The 20,964-nt window shown below is 58.1% G+C and overlaps 1 protein-coding gene across 3 annotated transcripts in view; it reads right to left on the reverse strand.

The window, feature by feature from the left end:
* The window catches only part of EXD3 (exonuclease 3'-5' domain containing 3), a 336,064-nt gene that overhangs the window by 240,543 nt on the left and 74,557 nt on the right, over nucleotides 1-20,964 (reverse strand). For all 3 annotated transcript variants that reach the window (XM_064171098.1, XM_064171097.1, XM_064171096.1), the window contains exons 4-5: nucleotides 7,463-7,527; nucleotides 1,200-1,367 (exon numbers count right to left, since the gene is read on the reverse strand). In XM_064171098.1, the coding sequence (XP_064027168.1) occupies nucleotides 1,200-1,367; nucleotides 7,463-7,527 (233 nt within the window). The remainder of the gene's footprint in view (nucleotides 1-1,199; nucleotides 1,368-7,462; nucleotides 7,528-20,964) is intronic.

The following is a 20,964-nucleotide window of genomic DNA, read 5'->3' on the forward strand; positions in this document are numbered from 1 at the left end:
AAAGGCAGCTACAAGTCAGGGGCAGCTGGAAATGCAGCTCAGTTAAAGAGGGGGAAAAGCCAGTTCCTGGGGGAGGGATTCTCAGTGTCCCCGTGGAGGCTGCAAGCAGGAATCACAACAATATGCAGCACATGTTTTTCACAGCAGCTAATCTGAAAACATGAAGTGTCTGGGGGCTGACTCTGGATGGGGAGCATGGCCTTGTGCAGAAGCACAGCACGAGGCTGGAGAAAGGCCCCTCTGGAAATTCACCCCTCCGGCCCCCAGCAGAAAATCTTTGAGGCCAGCAACTCCCCCCAAGGCAGCTCTCACCTATCAGGTGTAACAATTCAGTGTTCACTGCCAGGCTTGCTCCTGAGCTCAAGGAAGGGCAGGAGAAGCAAAAGATGGTCAAAAGATGCACACCCTTCCCTGTGTTCCCACACGATCATTGCCTTCCGACACAGGACTTTCGGGGTCAGGAACTGCAGTGCCAGCAGCACTCCACTGCCCTTTGCAGATACTGCAGTGGCAGAGCTCGACACCCAAAAACAACCTTTTGGCAAAATGGGAAACAAAACAGCACAGATGTAAAAGCATCTTGCAGCTGAGAGCCAAAAGGGCACACAAAAAGGAGAAGCTCTTAGTCAGAGTCTGTGGAGGCACAGGGAATGGTAAACATTAGGAGGCGTAATCTGATGACCCAGTGTTACAAACTCATCACTCAGCTGCTGGAAACTCATCCTGGGCCCATTTTCTGCACTGCTGCTGCTGATAAAAGCCCCTCACCATATGGCAGGAGTTAGGCAGCCCTACAGTGACTGGCTTCTATTTGCAGAGCTGGAAGAATGTGCAGAGTAGATTCCTGCCATTGGGTTTATTCTGACAGTGGGATGCGAGTTCCAGTGGGAAAGCCTCCAGCCCAGCTAGAGTTGCAAGATCAACCTTTGATCAAAGCAGCCTGATGAGGCAGGATGGAAATCCCAGCTCAGGAAGGTGAACGCAGCATTTCCATCACTGCTCCCCACAGCATTTCAGTGCCAGGCCAGCAGGCAGCGCCAGCATCACCTCGGCAGGACTTTCACACCTTGCCTCGCCGCCTGTGCGTGGGACCAGAGAGGAGGCTGCACTGGGGAATGAAGGAACCCGGAGACACTCGAGGGACGTTCAAATTGATTGCTCTCTCCTCCCTGCCGCCTCCCAGGCTCTGCTTCTCTAACCTGTTGAACAGCAGGATGCTCTTTTAGCCACAGCTCCAGCTCGGTGCTGAGGTAATAGCCGAGGGAATGCCCTCTCCCCTTCCAGTCACTGCTGCCCTCCAGCATGTCCACGAGTCCCGCCAGCGGCTCCGGCAGTCCCGCGAAGCCTCGCCTGATTTCTTCCTTGAGCTGCCGAGATACAAACCCACATTGTCAGGGACAAAAAGCTGAGGGAATCCTCCCTCCCCCCAGCCGAACACAAAGCTTGATTTTTGTTAATTTAATCTATTCAGAGAGGTAACTGTTGCTATTCAGCCACCATCCGCGCCTCCGCTGACTTTTCATGTCATTACAGATTCCTTCATGGCTCACTGCACCTCAAACCCAATGGGAAAAGCAGCAATTGTCCACACTAATTATCCCATAAAGACAGAGAAGTTGTTCTGTGGGGCAGACAAAGGGGGCTTAGGGTTTGGGGGAGGGGGCAGAACAGAAGTGAGCTGGAGAAAGGGGTGCCAGCAGGAAAAAGGCAATAGTGAAGGTGGGTAACCAGCCTCGGGAACCTCCTCATCTTCAAGAGGCCTCCGAGCAGGAGAGCAAGGGAAGCTCCTCGGTCTTGCAGCAGAACCTTCAGCCCCCATGGCTCAAGGCTCCTCGGCCTGGCTGCAGCGCTCGCAAGTATCAGAACGGCCTGGGTGTCCCGGCCAGGGTGGCACAGCAGCAGACAGCAGTGCCAGCGCCGCTGCCTTGCCAGCCTGCGCATCTCCGCTCCTGCCCGGGGCCAGGCAGCTTCGCGTCGGGCACCGCCCCGAGGCTGAAGGCCGCAGGAAGGGGCTCGGAACATGGGAAAACTCCACACCATCAATCTTAGGAATCCCAGGGTGATGTGTTTAGAAACGTGAAGGAATTGGACACTCACTTCGTGAATGTTAATAGGCTACTTACTGCCCATCTGGCAGAAGTGATAAATTAGCAGCACCGAGCAGTACCTCGATGGTGTTTACACTGGGAGCGGTTCCCAAGGAGCGGGCAGGGTCGGCAGGGTGAGGCAGTGGCATCCTTCGGTGCCCGCAGAGGACCTCTCACCGCACGGCACACGCAGCGGCGTGGAGCAGGGGCAGCGCAGGGCACAGGAGGAGGCAGCAGGAGCAGCTGCCCTCTGTCTGCCCTGGCTGCAAAGCCGAGCCCCGAAAGCTGCCGAGCCCTGAAAGCTGCCGAGCCCTGAAAGCTGCTGAGCCCCGAAAGCTGCTGAGCCCTGAAAGCTGCTGAGCCCCGAAAGCTGCCGAGCCCCGAAAGCTGCTGAGCCCCAAAAGCTGCTGAGCCCCGAAAGCTGCCGAGCCCTGAAAGCTGCTGAGCCCCAAAAGCTGCTGAGCCCTGAAAGCTGCCGAGCCCTGAAAGCTGCTGAGCCCCAAAGCTGCCGAGCCCTGAAAGCTGCCGAGCCCCAAAAGCTGCTGAGCCCCGAAAGCTGCTGAGCCCTGAAAGCTGCTGAGCCCCAAAGCTGCCGAGCCCCAAAAGCTGCCGAGCCCTGAAAGCTGCCGAGCCCCGAAAGCTGCTGAGCCCCAGGCGCGGGCAGCGCCGTGCGCGGCAGCTCCGCGGCCAGCGGAAACAGCAGCAAACCCGAGGAATGCCATGGCAAACAAAAGGACATCCATGGAAATGCTGCCAGTGGATTTGGTCTGTTCTATTTCCTGGAAGACAGCTCTTCTCCACAGCGCCTTTCATGGCTGCAGCAGCCCCAGAGCCCAGGGCCCACAGGAGGAGCTGCTTCTTTGGCACCCGGGTAGCAAAGGCGGCAGGGGAAGGCTGCTGGCTGACTGCGATGGGGCTGCAGATAAGGCTTTGCTTCCCCCGGGGCAAGAATCTGCCATGCTGCGGACAGGGCTCCAGCTCCGCTGCGAGGCTCGGCAGAAGGAAAAGGCAACCTCTGGGCCGACCACAAATATCCAAGACGACAGCCAAAGGAAAACAAAGCAACTTGCCAGCTAACTGCACTGCTTAGAAAAGGCCTCTTCCCTCTCCCCCCCAGAGCCCTGCTTCAGCATGTTTAGACTGAAGGAGAGCTCTTACCAAAGCAAGCAGCTCCCCCTCGGGCTGCAGTCAGAGCTGGGGCTCTGGCAGCATGGGCCCCAGCAGGCACCAGGTCCTGGGAGAGCAAAGCCTCCAGACAGAGCATCCCCGAACGCTGAGCAGTACAAACTGCTGTCTGCCGGGCTGAGCCTGGCCCTGTGCCAGAGAGACTCCGACGAGCAGAGGAAAAGCCTCTTCAGAACTCCCTGGCAGTCTGAAGGCTTCAGCTCTGCTGTGCTTGAAGGAGGGCAATAAAAACCGAAGGGGAAAGCAAAGCATGAGACACCTAAATGAGAGAGGAAAGAGTGCTGAGCTGCCTGCCTGGCTGCTCCCCTCCAGAGGAGGATTCCTCTCCAGCAGTGTAATTGCCATTTCCATTTCAATTGATTCCCATGGCAGGGAATGCTCCTTGGAGGGTTTCTACAGCCTGACAGACCATGGGAATAGGAAAATGCTGCTGATGCTCAAACTACACAACTCCTTCCTCCAGTTTTGGTGCCTTCTTTCCTACCAGGCAGCTCAGGGCAGTCTGCTGATGCTCCTTGGCTCCTCCAAAGCTGTCTTTCCTATATAGTAGGCAATAACCAGTTCTTAGACCATGCTCCAGAACTGAGGTCAAGCCATGGACAGCTGCTCATGGTCACTGAGCTGAGCCCAGAAGCCTGAGCCATGCGAGTTAATGGTACCTGACACAGTGAAAGTCAGAGGAGCTCCCTGCCATTTAAAGGCCAACTCAGAGATTCCCAGAATAGGTTGGGTTGGAAGGGACCTCCAGGATCATCCAGTACCAACCCCCTGCCACCAGCACAGCCTGCTCAAGGCCTCATCCAGCCTGGACTCCAACACCTCTGGGCAGGGGCAGCCACAGCCTCCCTGGGCAGCCTGTGCCAGGCTCTTCCCACCCTCACTCTCAACAATCTCTTCCTCCTCTCCACTCTCACTCTCCCTTCTCCCAGCTCAAAGCCATTGTCCCTCAGCCTGCCACTCCCAGCCCTTCTCCAGAGTCCCTCCCCAGCTCTCCTGCAGCCCCTTCAGGCATCACTCTGAGGTCTGCCTGCAGCCTTCTCTTCTGCAGGCTGAACAGTTCCAACTCTCCCAGCCTGTGCCCACAGCAGAGCTTCTCCAGCCCTCTGAGCATCTTGGTAGCCTCCTCTGGACCCTCTGCAGCAGCTCCAGGTCCTTCTTGTGCTGGGTTCCCAAAACTGGAGGCAGTGCTGCAGGTGAGGGCTGAGCAGAGCAGAGCAGAGGGGCAGAATTCCAGGGGAGCAGGTTGAGTTGCTCTGAAATCAGTTTCCCTCTGTTCTCTGAACAGGGCACTGGGATGTTAGCAGCAGCAGCAGCTAACAGAGGGCAGGGCAGCAGCTGCCCCTGCAAGCAGCACCTACAGCTGCTGTGGGTGCACTGCGTGTGAAGGGTGGTGGTGTCCTGGGCACAGACCCACCCACCTCAGCGACAGGGTGAGAAGCACGAGTCAGAAACCAGCTATGGCATCATGGCACCTTAAAGATCAGCTACTTCCAGCCCCTGCCACGGCAGGGCCCTGGGGACATTCGTGCTGTGCTCCTCACCTGAGAGGCAGCTGCTGCTGTGCCACCACCCAGTCCCAGCACAGCTGTCCCCACACCACCTGAGCTGCCACCACAGCCCTGCTCTTCTCTCTCAGGCTTTCCCCGTGGTTCAGCAACACTGCCTGCAGGGTCAGAAGCAGCCTGCTGCTCTGTGCCCACTCACACAGCACTGCCTGCAGGGTCAGAAGCAGCCTGCTGCTCTGTGCCCACTCACACAGCACTGCCTGCAGGGTCAGAAGCAGGCTGCTGCTCTGTGCCCACTCACACAGCACTGCCTGCAGGGTCAGAAGCAGCCTGCTGCTCTGTGCCCACTCACACAGCACTGCCTGCAGGGTCAGAAGCAGCCTGCTGCTCTGTGCCCTCTCACACAACACTGCCTGCAGGGTCAGAAGCAGGCTGCTACTCTGTGCCCACTCACACAGCACTGCCTGCAGGGTCAGAAGCAGGCTGCTACTCTGTGCCCACTCACACAGCACTGCCTGCAGGGTGGCTGTGAGGGACAGCTGCAGCTCTGCAAACCCTCACATCCCACTGGGCTGAGCATTCCAGCAGCAAGCACCCTGAATAAGCAGAGCTGCAAGGGTGACTCAGGGGGATCCTATCCTCAAATAGGAAAGCTGTGGTGCTCTGTGCCCCAGGACACGTCCATGGGAGCTCCCACACAGGTCCCAGGGTACAGGGATTTTGATGCTGACTCTTTCCTGCTGTTGGTTTGTGGCATTCACTGCCCTCAAGAACCCCCCCACAATATTTCTTTCCCTCCAGGTTTAACAAAACTTGCTAGAGAGTTCAAGGCCTTGGAGGTGCTGAGCTGAAGCTTCTGTGGGTGATGACCACTCGGAGATGCTCCCCTCAGGCACTGCCTCCAGCAGCTTCATTCCTCCACCTGGGAAGCACTGACTGCCAGCAATGGAGAGGCTAAGTGTGGCAGACAAGGACAATGACTAAGCCCCCGGGCCCCTAGGATGGGGCATGTGCACCAAGCTGCTCAGCTACAACAGCCCCTGCACACAGGACTCTCCTCACCTGCCCAGGGTTTGGGTCCTGTGAAGAGAAGAGATCCCAGCTGTGAGGGAGGCAGAGTGAAACATGGGAAGCTCAGCACCAGGCTTGGTGGATAAAGAGCTGGCTTGGCAGACACACCCAAATGGTGGCTGTCAGGGGGTCCATGCCCAAGTGCAGGCAGGGACAAGTGCAGTCCCTCAAGGATCAGTTCTGGGACCTCAGCACCAAGCTGTGTGGTGAGGCTGACAGCTGGAGGGAAGGATCCACCCAGAGCCACCTGCACAGGCTGCAGAGCTGGGCCCAGGCCAACCTCAGGAGGTTCAACAAGACCAAGTGCAAGGTCCTGCAGCTGGGTCAGGGCAACCCCAGGCACTGGTACAGGCTGGGCAGTGTCTGGCTGGAGAGCAGCCCTGAGGGAAAGGCCTTGGGGGTGCTGGTGGATGAGAAGCTCAACACGAGGCACCAGTGGGCACTGGCAGCCCAGAGAGCAGCCAGAGCCTGGGCTGCAGCAAGAGCAGTGAGGGCAGAGGGTGAGGGAGGGGATTCTGCCACTCTGCAGCCTCTGCTGAGACCCCACCTGGAGCACTGTGCCCTGCTCTGGAGCCCCTGGGACAGGAGAGATCTGGAGGTGCTGGGAGGTGTCCAGAGCAGGGCCACGAGGGGCTGGAGCTGCTCTGCTGTGGGCACAGGCTGAGAGAGTTGGGGCTGTGCAGGCTGGAGAGGAGAAGGCTCCCAGGGGACCTTCTTGTGGCCTTCCAGTGTCTGAAGAGGACTGCAGGAAAGCTGGGGAGGGACTTTTTGGGTGTTGGGCAGTGACAGGACTGGGGGAATGGAGCAAAACCAGAAGTGGGGAGATCCAGACTGGAGGTTAGGAAGAAGCTCTTCCCCCATGAGGGCAGTGAGAGCCTGGCACAGGTTGCCCAGGGAGGTGGTGGAAGCCTCACTCCTGGAGGTTTTTAAGGCTGGGCTGGATGTGGCACTGGGCAACTTGATCTAACCAAGGCAGGAGGGTAGGAGCTGGATGATCCTTGGGGTCCCATCCAACCCTGACAGTTCCATGGCTGTATAAGCTGATGCACTAAGTGTTTCTGGTAGTCTTCAAGCCCCCAGAGTTAGAAGAAGACCATTTTGCTCCCTGTGGAGCCCACATGAGAACACAGCAGCTATTCTGGCAGGCAGTGTAAATTGTGCTCACCACTCTGAGAGGCAAAACCAAAACCCAAGCAGAAAAGAAATGGGAAGAATACTTTGAATTTGAAGGCTTTGAAGTCATTCCACGTGGCAAAGGGCACTCTTCTACTGGCTTCAACACTCCTATTTTTCAGCTGCTGGAAATATTCTTCTCCCTTTCCAAAGATCCTCAATGCCACAGATGGGGAAATGAAAGTGTTGAAAAGAAAACAAAAAGCAACTTCGATTCTGCCCCCTCTGAGACTCAGCTGTGTATCAACTTCAGCTCTTTCATCTGAGCCCCAGAGCTGCTTCCCATCACACAGAGCTACCTTTATCTTTCCACTCCTTGCTGCAAACGCAGAAGCTCTTCCCCTGTGTGCTGCAAGTGAAAGTGATGGTGGAGAGTAGCAGGCCTGGCCCTGCTCTGGGTGCTGGCAGGAACTGCTGCATGGAGGGCAGGCTCAGCCTTACCTTCTTCATCTCTTTCTTTGTCCAGAGGAGCTGAAGGCTACTCAGTAAGAGGAGTGGGTCCTGGCCTGGAGGAGGGGGAAGAGAGAAAGAGGGAGAGAGAGAAAAGGGGGGAGAGAAGAACAAACCAAAGCAGATTTATTGGCTGTGCACGGGCAGCCCAGACACACTGAGGCATTGTTCCACTCAGCTACTCCCTGCCACTGTGCTTGAAACCAGCAACCTCCCAACTGCCAGTCAGGATTAAAGTGCTAAAGCCCCTGGCTCTGGGAGCCCGGCAAAGTAACAGGCATCAGCCATGCATGGCTTTAACCAAGCAGCCACACTGCTCAGCTGCTGGGCTGGGGCATTTACAACCAACTCCTGCTGCTGCCACACAGCACACACAGCCCCTGGCCCCCAGCAGCCCCTTCCCCACATGCTCCTAGAGAGCATCTCCCCCGGGCTGCCAGGGATTACCAGCACACTTCCAGCCAGACAGCTCTGAGTGCTCACCCCTTTGCCCTCTGTGGGTGGAGGATGCAAGGGGGAGCAGTGCTGGGGAGATGAGCCCTTGCTTGCCTGGTGTGTGTGCTGGGGCTGTGCAGGCTGGGCTGGGGGCAGCGCTGAGGGGGCTGGCCGAGATGCCACCAGGAGAAGGTGAAATGCTGCTGTGAGCAGTGGCAGGGCTGACACAGAGGGTGGTGAGGAAGTGCTCCAAAAGCAGAGTGTGGAATTCTTCCCTCACTTCTCACCTACTTCTCTGAGCCCCTGGCTGCAGCTGTTACTCTGTGCCTGTTCTTACTTTCCACACCAGCGTTATTCATCATCTCATCATTCACCACTGCAGCACCTCCGAACCAAGCGCTCAGGACATGGTTGATCTGGTGGCAGTCACATCCTTGATCCACAGAGTCAGACTGCATCAGGCTGGCAGGGAGCCTCCAAGGGCGTCTTGTCCAGCCCCCTGCAGGCAGCAAGGACACCTCCAGCTAAAGCAGGCTGCCCAGGGCCACGTCCTGTCTGATCCTGAATGTCTCCAGGGTCAGGGCTTGAATCACCTCCCTCTGCAGCCTGTGCCAGTCTCTCCCCACCCTCACTGTGCACAACTCCCTCCTGATGCCCAACCAAGTTCTGCCCTGCGCCAGTTTCAAACCACTGTCCCTTGGCCTATCCCCACAGGCCCTCCTGAACAGTCCCTCCCCAGCCTGCCAGTAGAACACTTCAGAGATTGAAATGCAGCTCTAAAGACTCCCTGGAGCTTTCTCTTCTCCAGGCTGAACAGCCCCAACCCTTCTACTCTGTCTTCATAGCTCCAGCCCTCTGATCACCTTGCTGGCCTCCTCTGGACCCACCCCAGCAGGTCCTTGTCCCTCTTGTCTGGCTGTTTGTGATCCACAATCCTGTGCCATGACTCAGGATATTCTGAATGACCTCTGCTCCTGCATCGAGTTCAGATGTGAAGGATGAATTGAGAAGCCTGAATGAGTTCTCCAGAGCCACTCCTTGGATATTTCGGGCACCTCCCACCTGTTTTCCTAAAGCCCAAAGGAAAGATCCTTTCATTCACCTCCTGCCTTCCACACTTCCTGAACAGCTCAGCCCCACAGGCTGCATTTCTTGCTCACAGTTCCAGCTCACTTCAGATTTCAGATCATGCTTCAGCTGGGAACAGCTCTGCCCCATGCATGTCTGAAGTCCTTCAGGCAGTGAGTGACTCCTGGCTGAGCCCCAGCACCATCCTGTTCCAGGCACCCACCCCTGGGGATCAGCAGTGAGAGCTGCCACATTCACAGCCCAGCTGACAACGTCTCCCTCTCATCTCTGTCCTGAGATCTTCACCTCCCCAGACCCTGCCTGCCCTCAGCCCCTGCCTCTGCGCTGGGGAAGGAGGAGTCCTTTAAAGCGAAACGGAAGCAATGCAGGTCCCAAGTGCCCAGGGAAGGAGCAGCCAGCCGAGGAGCTGAGCCTGAGTGTGGGCATGCCTGGGCACAGGCTCTGCTCCTGGCCTGGCTCCCAAGGAAAGGTATACACACAGGGAAAAAGCCCAGGATGCAGCCCAGAGAGTAACCAAATCCAGTGCGAGTCTGGAGCGGAATTAACGCGAGGCAGGCGCGGGAATGGCACAGGAAATGGGAGCAGGCAGAGCAGAGCTTCACCACCAACCCAGCCAACAGCTCAGCTCCTTCACAAGCAAACCAAACAAGCCTCTGTCCTCCATGGCTTCTGCCTGCCTGTCTGCCTGAAACCTGCACTCACCTTTTCTTCAGGCCACAGCCCCATGGAGCCCATCACTGCTGCTGAGCACTGCAGCCTGCCGCACATGTGGCACTGGGCAGCAGCAGCGAGGAGACCTTCCCCTGCCCCAGCCCCTGGGGGTCGATACAGGCACAGTGCAGGTATCTGACAGAGTTCAGCAAGGCCAAGTGCAAGGTCCTGCAGCTGGGGCAGGGCAATCCCAAGCACAGATCCAGGCTGGGCGAGGAGTGGCTGAGAGCAGCCTGCAGGAGAAGGCCTTGGGGGTGTCAGTTGGTGCCCAAGTGCCCAGTAGCCAGCACTGCCCACTGGCAGCCCAGAGCCAGCTGTGTGCTGGCTGCAGGCAGAGCAGGCAGAGCAGCAGCACAGGGAGGGGATTCTGCCCCTCCAATCTGCTCAGCCCTCACCTGCAGCACTGCCTCCAGCTCTGGGAACCCAGCACAAGAAGGACCTGGAGCTGATGGAGAGGGTCCAGAGGAGGTCACCAAGATGCTCAGAGGGCTGGAGAAGCTCTGCTGTGGGCACAGGCTGGGAGAGTTGAGGCTGTGCAGCCTGCAGAGGAGAAGGCTGCAGGGAGAGCTCAGAGCAGCTTCCAGTGCCTAAAGGGGCTGCAGGAGATCTGGGGAGGGACTCTGGAGGAGGGCTGGGAGTGGCAGGCTGAGGAACAATGGCTTTGAGCTGGGAGAGGGGAGAGTGAGAGTAGAGCTGAGGAAGAAACTGTTGGCAGTGAGGGTGGGGAGAGAGTGGCACAGGTTGCCCAGTGCCCAATGCCAGCTCACAGTGAGATGTGCCCTGTGCAGCTGATCCCATTCAGTTCCTAGATCAGGCTCAAAAGGGAACTGCTCAGGCTGACACTGATCCTTCACTGCTCCCGAAGAGGAGGTTGCAGGCCAGAAGATACCTGGCAGAGCTTCACCAAAACAAGGTTTTAGCACTTGGGTGAAGATCTCAAAGAGCCACATCTGCAACCACTCCACCAAGGCACAACTGAGCTTGACAGCCTGCTCCTGGTGCCAAGCTGTCGACATCAATGCACTTCCTTTCAACATCTGTCATGCTGAAAATGGATTTCCTCTGCCCTGAATTCGGTACCAGGACTGCAGCAGCTGGCAAATCAAAGCCCTTCCAGTGCTCAGGCTCTGTGGCTACATTTCAAGCCCAGCAAACCCACAAGGCTTGTGGGTTTGAGCTGGAGAAGTGCCCGAGGAAAGCCATCAGCTGCTCTCTGCGCCCTGCCCTTGGTGCGCGGCGCTGCAGCCTGCTCTGAGCAGCGCCCGAGCGCTGCCCGCGGCTGCTGACCTCTGCCACCCCGCACAGTCCCCTGCTGCACCCTGCACTGCTGCTGCTCCAACATCCTGCCAAGGCAAAGTCGCCTCCTTACCGAGGCTCCTCGTGTCCCCCCCCCGGGGAAAGTGAAACTCCCAACCCTGCAGAGGAATTCGCCAGTGGAGGAACTCACTCAAGGGCTCTCTTTGTGCCCAAAGCCACTCAGTGCCCTGTGTGCCCTGGCAGAATGGCACTCACCTCACAGCCAGCTAAGAGATACAGGATGTAAACCCAAACCTCACCCCCCAGAGTGGCTGCATTTCGTGATCTCAAAGGTATTTGCCAATCTAAACAATTAATAGAGTATAGAACCATACAAGGGATTGGGTTGGGAGGAACCTTCAAGATCATCCAGTGCCAACCTCCTGCCGTGGGCAGGGACACCTCCCACCAGCACAGGGTGCTCAAGGTCTCATCCAGTCTGGCCTCCAACACCTCCAGGGAGGGGGCAGCCACTGTGCCAGTCTCTCCCCACCCTCACTCTCAACAATTTCTTCCTCATCTCCACTCTCCCAGTTCAAAGCCATTGTCCCTCAGCCTGGCACTGCCAGCCCTCCTTCCTCTCTAACAAGTCTGTGATAACTCTCCAATATTGGCTCTCCTGGCTCACAATTCTGTGATCATCAAAGCAGAGCGATGTGAGAGAGCTGCAGGATCACAGCCAGCAGCCAGCTGAAGCTGAAATTCGTGGACAGAAAAGGTCAAGAACAAAATGCAGCTCAAACATCTGCCTTGCAAATTAGCAGGACTTCAAAAGATGTTGAATGGAATAGACCAAACCAAACCCCCCCCAGACAGCACTCTGCATTGTCACGGTCATCTGCTGGGTTGTGTGGCTCCTGCCCCAGGAAACCTGCAACCACAGAATGCAGCAAGCTGAAAGGGACCCTCCAAGGGCATCTTGTCCAGCCCCTGCAGGCAGCAGGGACACCTCCAGCTACAGCAGGCTGCACAGGGACACATCCAGGCTGATGTTGGATGTCTCCAGGGACAGGGCCTCAGCCACCTCCCTGGGCAGCCTGTGCCAGGCTCTCCCCACCCTCACTGTGCCACTTCCTCCTTGTGTCCAACCTAACCCTGCCCTGCTGCACTTCCAAACCATTGCCCTCAGCCTGTCCCCACAGGCCCTTCTGAACAGTCCCTCCCCAGCCTGCCTGCAGCTCCCCTGCAGGTACTGAAATGCAGCTCTGGGGCTCCCTGCAGCCTTCTCCAGGCTGAACAGCTCCACACCCTCAGCCTGACCCCACAGCAGAGCTTCTCCAGCCCTCTGATCGTCTTGGTGGCCTCCTTTGGACCCTCTCCATCAGCTCCAGGTCTCTCCTGTGTTGGGGTCCCACAGCTGGACACAGGTGGGGTCTGCAGGTGAGGTCTCCCCAGAGCAGAGGGGCAGGATCTTCTCTCTCCATCTCTGCCCAGGCTGCTTTGGTTGCAGCCCAGGCTGCCCTTGGCCTTCTGTGCTGCAGTGCCCACTGCTGGCTCCTGTCCAGCTGCTCCTCCACCAGCACCCCAAGTCCTTCTCTGCAGGGCTGCTCTCAATCCCCTCAGCCTGGATTGATACCAGAGGCTGCCCTGACCTGGGGGCAGGTCCTTGAGCTTTGAGGCCCTGTGAAAACTCTTCAGCCCAGCAAGCCTTTGAGTGAACTTTCTGGTAGGAAAACCAAAGGTCTGAGAGAGTTCAGTGTCACCAGAAGGGCAGCAGCCTCTCTGCACTGAAAAGGCAAAACAGATCAAGCTGTAGGCAATGCATCAAGTGGGAGTGGGTGAGGGAGCAGAGCTGCTCAGCCAGCTCCTGGCTCGGCAGCAGGAGAACACTCAGCACTGTGAGCTCAAATTGCACCTGAGAACCAACAGACAGCAGGGTCTGTGGATCAGGAACTCATCAAACTCCACCTGGTCTCCATTCTTCTCAGGGAAGTGTCTGCAGCTCTCACCAAGGGCATGCTGGCTGCAGAAGGCTGGCAGGGAGCACAGACAGCACTTTGAGGACGCAGAGACTGAAGAGTTTCATGCCCTGGTGACAAAGGAGCTCAGCACAAGCTGCCTTGGCTAGAGAGGTGCAGATCTGCTCCACACCAGCTCACAAACTTTCACACCTTCTAGGTCTGCACAGAGCCCCAGCAGGGTGGGGCTGGAAGGGACCTCTGGAGATCATCCAGTCCAAGCCCTGCTCCAGCAGGGCACCCACAGCAGCTTGCCCAGGAGCACAGTGGCCAGGGGGAGTTGGAAGCTCCCCAGAGCAGGAGACTCCACAACCTCTCTGGGCAGCCTGCTCCAGGCCTCCAGCACCCTCACACCAAACAACTTTCTCCTCCTCTTCAGATGCAACCTCTTGGGTTCCAGTTGGTGCCCACTGCCCCTTGTGCTGTCCCTGGGCACCACTGACAAGAGTCTGGCCCCAGCCTCTCGCCCCCCACAGATCATTAGTTCTTGCTGGGCATTGCTCAGCTGCCCTCTGGGGCTGCTCTTCTGAACGCCTCAGCCCCAGGGCTCTCAGCCTTTGCTCTCACAGAGCTGCTTTGTAGCTCCTGTTGGACTCTACGCAGTAGTTCCCTGTCCCTGGGGAGCCCAGAACTGGAGCCAGCAGGTCCTGTTCCCCATGAAGTGGCCTTGTGGTGGGGCTGGGGAGGGTTTCCTCCGCAGTTGTCCACTCCTGTGTCAGGTGCACCTGCACCAGGAGAGTCAAACATCCTTTATACTGGACGGCAGAGTCCTGGGGGAAACAGCTCCTGCCCGGAGTGCCAGCAGCTGACTGCCAAGGACCCGGTGAGGAAGCAACAGCCCCTGGTGGCCCAGCCCAGCCTCCTGCCGCCGCTGCCTTGCCGGGCAGGGTCTCAGGTGGCAGCCTGCAGGCAGGCGGAGGAATGCTGCAGCGCAGCCCCCGGTAAGCACAGCCCAGCGTCGGCTCTGCACCGGGATCAGACGCCACATCCCAGCGGCAATCAACTGCGCTGCTTCAGCACAGCTTGCAGGGCTCCAAGGCTCCTTGCCCAGCCCCACGGCTGCCTCCTTGCCCCTGGCTCCCACGGAAAGACAAACATGCTTTAAAGTGTCTGTCTGTGGGGCTGACTGAATGCAAGGGGGGAAGTGCACTGCACCCAGTTCTGGAGCCCCTGGGACAAGGGGGACGTGGAGGTGCTGGAAAGGGTCCAGAGAAGGCCAGGAGGAGGAGCAGAGGGCTGGAGCTGCTCTGCTGTGAGGAGAGACTGAGGCAGTTGGGGCTGCTCAGTCTGGAGAAGGCTCCCAGGTGACCTTATTGTGGCCTTGCAGTATCTTAAAGGGGCTACAAGAAAGCTGGGGAGGGACTCTTTAGGCAGTCAGGTAGGGATAGGACTGGGGGGGGTGGAACAAAGCTGGAAATAGGGAGACTGAGACTGGATGTTAGGAAGAAGCTGTTCAGCATAGGAGTGGTGAGAGCCTGGCACAGGTTGCCCAGGGAGGTGGAAGCCTCATGCCTGGAGGTGTCTAAGGCCAGGCTGGATGAGGCTCTGACCAGCCTAGTGTGAGGTGTCCCTGGGCATGGCAAGGGAGCTGGCACTGGCTGATCCTTGTGGTCCCTTCCAGCCCTGAGTGGTTCTGTGATTCCATAGGTGAGGCAGGAGGATGAGGAGGGTCCTTTGCGAGGTATGTCTGGCTCGCCCCAGCCCTTGGCTCCACTTCCAGCCCCAGCTTCAGCTTCCTAATCGGCAGAGCTTTGAACTCCAGGGCACAGAAGGCTGCAGAGCTGCAGAGGGAGGCTGCAGAGCTGCAGAGGGAGGCTGCAGCCACCACAGCCTGGGCACCTCCCCACACCAGGCACCTCCCCTGCAGCTCCCACACGAAAGCCTAAGCCCCTGGGGAGCTCTGGAAGCCGAGGCTCAGCGAAGGAAAGGTTTCCACCAGCAGTTCCTCCAGCTCTCCACTCACACCCTTGGCCTCCCTGTCTGTGCTAGCACAGCCTGGGGAAGGCTCTGCCACAGGTAGGAGGGGAAAAGCATTGCCACACTCAGCACCTTCCCCACTTGTCATCACCTGATGTGGACATCGACTCCTTCTTAGCAGTCAGACCCCTCAGGTGGCAGGGAAGGTTCCGTATTGCTCTGCCTGGGGATCAGTTTGACTCCTCTGCTACATCACTTCCAGCCCGGGGATGGCCTCTGGCAGGACAGGCACCAGCTGCTGCCTGCCACAGCACATCTGCAGGACACGGCTGGGGCCCTCTGCAGCCTCCCTACAGCAGGTGAAGCAGCCTGTGGCTGGAACCCTCCCTGCAATGGAGGTGTTCTCATCACAGAATCACAGAACTGTCTGGTTGGAAGGGACCTCCAAAGCTCAGCCAGCCCAAGCCCCCTGCAGTCAGCAGAGCAGGCAGCCCACAGCCCTGTCCAGCCTCACCTTCAATATCTCCAAGGATAGGTCCCAACCACCCCCCTGGGCAGTGCTCCAGCAGCCTCCTGGGGCAGAACTTGCTCCTCACATCCAATCTCAATCTGCTCTGCTCTGGTTTGCAGCCATTGCCCCTGGGCCTGTCCCTGCAGGCCTTTGCAAACCTCTCCCCATCACCTAAGGCACAACCACAAAAGGTGCTCCAGACAGTCCTGGCAGCTGCAGCCCCACTTCATGGTTTGATCCCAAGCCAGATGGGAAGGACAGCTTAGCTCCAGAGAACTTCTGCCACCACAGCTCTGCCTTCATCAGTTCTGGGGGGAAACTCCAGTTCAGGTGAGACCCTGGCTGCACTCAGCAGGGAATGGTTCACTTCACTTTAGCAGGGAGGTCACCATCATACAGGACCCTTAAAGCTCATCCAGTGCCAGCCCCTGCCATGGGCAGGGACACCTCCCACCAGCACAGCTTGCTCAAGGCCTCATCCAAACTGGCCCTGAACACCTCCAGGCAGGGGCAGCCACAGCCTCCCTGGGCAGCCTGTGCCAGGCTCTCGCCACCCTCACTCTCAACAATCTCTTCCTCCTCTCCACTCTCACTCTCCCCTCTCCCAGCTCAAAGCCATTGTCCCTCAGCCTGCCACTCCCAGCCCTGCTCCAAAGTCCCTCCCCAGCTCTCCTGCAGCCCCTTCAGGCACTGGAAGCTGCTCTGAGGTCTGCCTGCAGCCTTCTCTTCTGCAGGCTGCACAGCCCCAACTCTCCCAGCCTGTGCCCACAGCAGAGCCTCTCCAGCCCTCTGAAGCATCTTGGTGGCCTCCTCTGGACCCTCTGCAGCAGCTCCAGGTCCTTCCTGTGCTGGAGACACCAGAACAGCCCCCACACATGACAGCATTGCCACTGTTGCCACTGTTATCACTGCTGCTATCATGGCTTTGTTATTTTTGTTATTGGTGCTATTATTAGTCCAAATCCAGAGACCATCATCCACCTCCTCCTCCTCGTTATTGTTGTTACAGTCATTGTTATTGCTCCTTTTCTTGGTTTGGTTATTCAAACCTCAGGTGCAGAGACCAAACCCAGACGTGGCAGGAGAGTGACCTGTGCCAGGCGAGCAGAGGGGCAGAAGGTGCCAGGCTGGGGAGCAGGAGGGGCCGAGAGGAGCTGTGGGCAGAGCACAGGTCTATGGAGAGCAGTGCAGGCCTTTTCTCAGCTGCAGTAAAAGCCATCCCAGAGAGATGCCTTCTGCAGGCAGCAGAGGAGAGCTCAGCAGCAGCCCGGGGGGCAGTGAGGAGCTCAGATTCCTGCAGGCAGCCTCCCAGCGGCAAACAATCCCCACGCCTGGAGCAGAAGAATAACAAAGCTCACAGATGCTTCTTAGCAGTCAGCCCACAAACACCCACGGCTTTTGCTGGCACAGTGGCTAAAATTCACCACTTCTGCCCCAGAAACACAGACCCAAGCCAGGCGCTGCCCTCGGCACCGAGCAACTGCACTCTGCTCCTGCTGCCCTGCCTGCCAAGAGCCAGCAGAGCTGCAGCAGAAGCAGGCAGCTGCCTGGCACCCCAAACAGGGACCTTCCTCTCCCTCAGCCCCACCGGGCACTCAGGTGGCTCTGCAGACAGCTGAGGAACACCAACATGGCAGAGCTCAGACCTGGGGCCAGCTGCAGAAACAGCAGAAGCCCAAGCAAGAAGCTGCCCAGCGCTGGAACAGCCTCGGCCAGCCTGGGCTGAGCCACGCTCAGGGAGCAGGGGCAGAGCAAAGCACAGACCTGGAGACTCACTGAAGCTGGGAAAGACCTCTAACAACTCCCTCCTGATGTCCAACCTAACTGCCCTGCTCCACTCCCAAACCATTGCCCTCAGCCTGTCCCCACAGGCCCTCCTGAGCAGTCCCTCCCCAGCTGCCTGCAGCTCCCCTGCAGGTACTGAAGTGCAGCTCGGGGACTCCCTGCAGCCTTCTCTTCTCCAGGCTGAACAGTCTCAATTCTTTCAGCCTATAGCAGAGGTTCTCCAGACTCTGATCATCTTTGTGGCCTCCTCTGGACGCTCTCCAACAGCTCCACGTCCCCCCTGTGCTGAGGTCCCATACCTGGACACAGCAGAGCAGAGGGGCAGCATCTCCTCTCTCACCTGCTGGCCACTGCACACTGAGACACAGCAGCAGGGGCAGGTCCTGGGGCCCGACCTGCACTTTGGGATGGAAGTGTCAGACATGGAGCATCACCACCAAAGTAAAAGATCCATCCTCCCCCCAGACATCTCTGGAAGTCCCCAAGTCTGAACCTAAGGTCCCTGAACTGCCTCTCCTAAGCAGTTTTCATGACAAATCCCAACTGTTAACACCAAAAAGCCTCAGTGAATGTTTCTAATCCATTCAACCTTCTTTTGAGAGCAGTAAAAGTCGCTGGATTCTTGTTTAAACTCCATTCTCAGATCTTCTTCTGCCAGTTCCTCATTGCAGTGCATTGCAGAGGGATCAGCAGATGCTGAGTGGTGCCCAGAACCCCTCCCTCTCTGTGACCATTGGGCATGGTCATGCCACTGACACAGACTCCACCTGCAGCACTGCCTCCAGTTCTCTGAAGCCTTCTCTTCTGCAGGCTGCACAGCCCCAACTCTCCCAGCCTGTGCCCACAGCAGAGCTTCTCCAGCCTCTGCTCCTCTTGGTGGCCTCCTCTGGACTCTCTCCAGCAGCTCCAGGTCCTTCTTGTGCTGGGTTCCCAGAGCTGGAGGCAGTGCTGCAGGTGAGGGCTGAGCAGAGCAGATTGGAGGGGCAGAATCCCCTCCCTGTGCTGCTGCTCTGCCTGCTCTGCCTGCAGCCAGCACACAGCTGGCTCTGGGCTGCCAGTGGGCAGTGCTGGCTCCTGGGCACTTGGGCACCAACTGACACCCCCAAGGCCTTCTCCTGCAGGCTGCTCTCAGCCACTCCTCACCCAGCCTGGATCTGTGCTTGGGATTGCCCTGCCCCAGCTGCAGGACCCTGCACTCAGCACAGCTGAACTCCATGCTGTTGGCAGTGTTTCTGGCTCTGGGCAGCAGGCAGGGCAGCAGCCATCCTGTGCCCCAGCTGCTGTGGCTGCTCACTCACAGCACCTGATCAGCTCCAACCAAGTCAACATCTCGGTGAGGTGCTCCGTGGGACAGCAAAGCTGCACCGGTGGGGGGGCAGTGGAGCAGAAGGCTACCTGTGGGCTCAGCAGCAGCCTGCAGAGCTCTGCCGTTGCCATGGCAGGCAGGGCAAGGTGGCTGCCTGCTGACAAGGAGCCTGACGCACATCTCGAACAATCAACCTCTTCCTGTTCCTATGGCAGAGGAAAAACAGGATGTGGAGAGGTGTTTATCTGAGAGCAGGAGATAAGGCAGCTCCTGCCATTTCCACCAGTAGAAGCTTTAGCAAACAGGATCCTATAGATGTGCTGTGAAAGAAACCAAATTCAAACCTCCCCCTGCTGCCTGGCAGTAAATTATGCATGGAAAGAGGCCTCTGGAGCAGCAGGAAGCAGCTGAGGAGCTGCTCTATGAGCCATGAATACCAATGGGAAGCCTCTTTAGCGCTGAAGCAGAGACAAACAGCTCAGCCTGCAGCACTCTGCCAGCTCCAACAGCCGATTCAGCTCAAGCATCATCGAAGGCTGCACTCAAAGAACCTCTCACCACGGAGCAGGACAGGCAGGGAGGCTGCCAGGAGGATGCAGACTCCCTTTTCACCAGGAGTCCCATGGAGAAGACAAGAGGTGATGGGGACAAGCTCCTGCTGGGGAGGTTCCCACTGGGCTCCAGAAGGAAATGTTTCCCATCACAGAATGGTTTGGCTTGGAAGGGACCTCCAAAGCTCCTCCAGTCCAGACCCTGCACTCAGCAGGGACATCTTCTGCTGGATCAGGCTGCTCACAGCCCTGTGTCCAGGCTGGCTGAGGCCTTGAGGCAGCTGTGCTGCTGGGAGGTGTCCCTGCCCGTGGCAGGGGCTGGAGTGGATGATCTCTGAGGTCCCTTCTGACCTGAGCCATTCTGTGACTCTGTGACCTCTGACGCCCTCTGCCAGGCCTGCATGCAGCCAAAATGTGATCTCTGCCCTGCAAGCCCTTCACAGCCCTCACTGTGACCACCTCAACACCTTCTTACAAGTCAGTGATGGTCCCAAGGCACAGCCCAAAGCAGCAGCAGCACCCAGAGCTGCCAACAGCACCAAGGTGTCTTTGCCAGGAAGGCAGTAGCCCTCCACGCTGGCATTTGGCCTTTGCCACACCAAGCAGCTGTTGGCCCTTCAAGGGCTGCAGCTCAGGCTGTGCAGCACAGGAAGGAGCTGCACTTGTCCCAGGGGTGGGACATGGTTCACCCCAGGCCTGCCAGCAGGACCCCAAGGAAGTGAGCACAGGTGCCCAGTCCTGACCTCTCTCTTGCCTTCACAGCACTGTGGATCCTCGTTCAGCAGTGCCTTAGGACTTGTCCTAGTCCTGTGCCAGCAGCTCTGGAAGCCCAGCACACAGCCCCCAGTGGAGACACAGACCCTGCTGGGACTCTCCAAGCTCCCCATGAGCTGTGCCCACAGCTGCTACACCTCTGTGCAGCCTCCTCTCAGCCAGCAGGACTGCACCTGCACCAGTCCCATCTCCTCAGGGCACCCCCAAAAACCACAGCACAGGCAGGAGCTTAACCCCAAAGCAGTTGCCAAGAGCAGGCCCTCTGGGAGCCAAGGGCTGAGCCTGGAGCCTGTTACCCACCTCAGGAGCACAGGTCCCCACAGCCCAGTGCCTTTGCACTGCTCCTGCTGTCGGGGGGCAGGGACTGGAGGCACAGAGCCCATCCCTGCCTGCAGCTCGGCTGCCTGACAGCAGCTCCCAGCCTCTAGCTGCAGGCAGTGAGCGACCACTGAGCCTCCTGGCAGCCCAGGGCCCCCTGCAGCCCCTCTGGCTGTTTGTCTTGGAAGCAGTCAGGTTGATGCTGTCCCATTCAGCCGGGAATGAACGTGGGACAGACTGACAGAGGGACAGACAGACACTGCAGAGCACTGCGAGACAAAGCGCAGCGGTGGGATGAAAGAGCAGGGAAGGAAGGCAGGACCCAGCCAAGCCAAACAAAGCTTTCCTTGAGTGACTGCATCTGCTGGAGAGCCCCCAGCCTGCACCCTCCTTGCTGAGGAATTCCTTTAATTGTGCCTAGGACGTTGTAAGGACCCCAGAGCAGCTCCTCCGAGGCGCTGGGAGCTCTGAACTGCCTGAACTCTGATTCTGCTGAGTTGCTGCTGGCTTGCTCCAAGCTGCTGGAAGCAGAGGCTGAAAATTGCTTCACAGAGGCTGGTGCTGAGGTAGGGCCCTGGGGAGGGAAGGGCCAGTACTAAATCTTCATTTCTTTTTCCCCAAGAGAAAACAACTCCTGACAACTCTTCTCCCTCCCAACCTCTGTGCAGCCCACGACGAAGAAGAAAACCACAGGAGAGGTCTCCTCAAGTCGTGCCCAATGAAGCAGGGCTGAGTGAGTGCTCTGCAAAGAGCCTGGCCCTGGCTGGAAGGAAGCCACCAGCTGGTAGCTGTTCCACAGCCACTCCTTACCTGCTGGTGGGCAGAGGGCAGCTGGGCAGGAG

This window comes from Pogoniulus pusillus, chromosome 35 (assembly GCF_015220805.1).
Source record: "Pogoniulus pusillus isolate bPogPus1 chromosome 35, bPogPus1.pri, whole genome shotgun sequence".
In the NCBI taxonomy this organism is placed as follows: Eukaryota; Metazoa; Chordata; class Aves; order Piciformes; family Lybiidae; genus Pogoniulus; species Pogoniulus pusillus.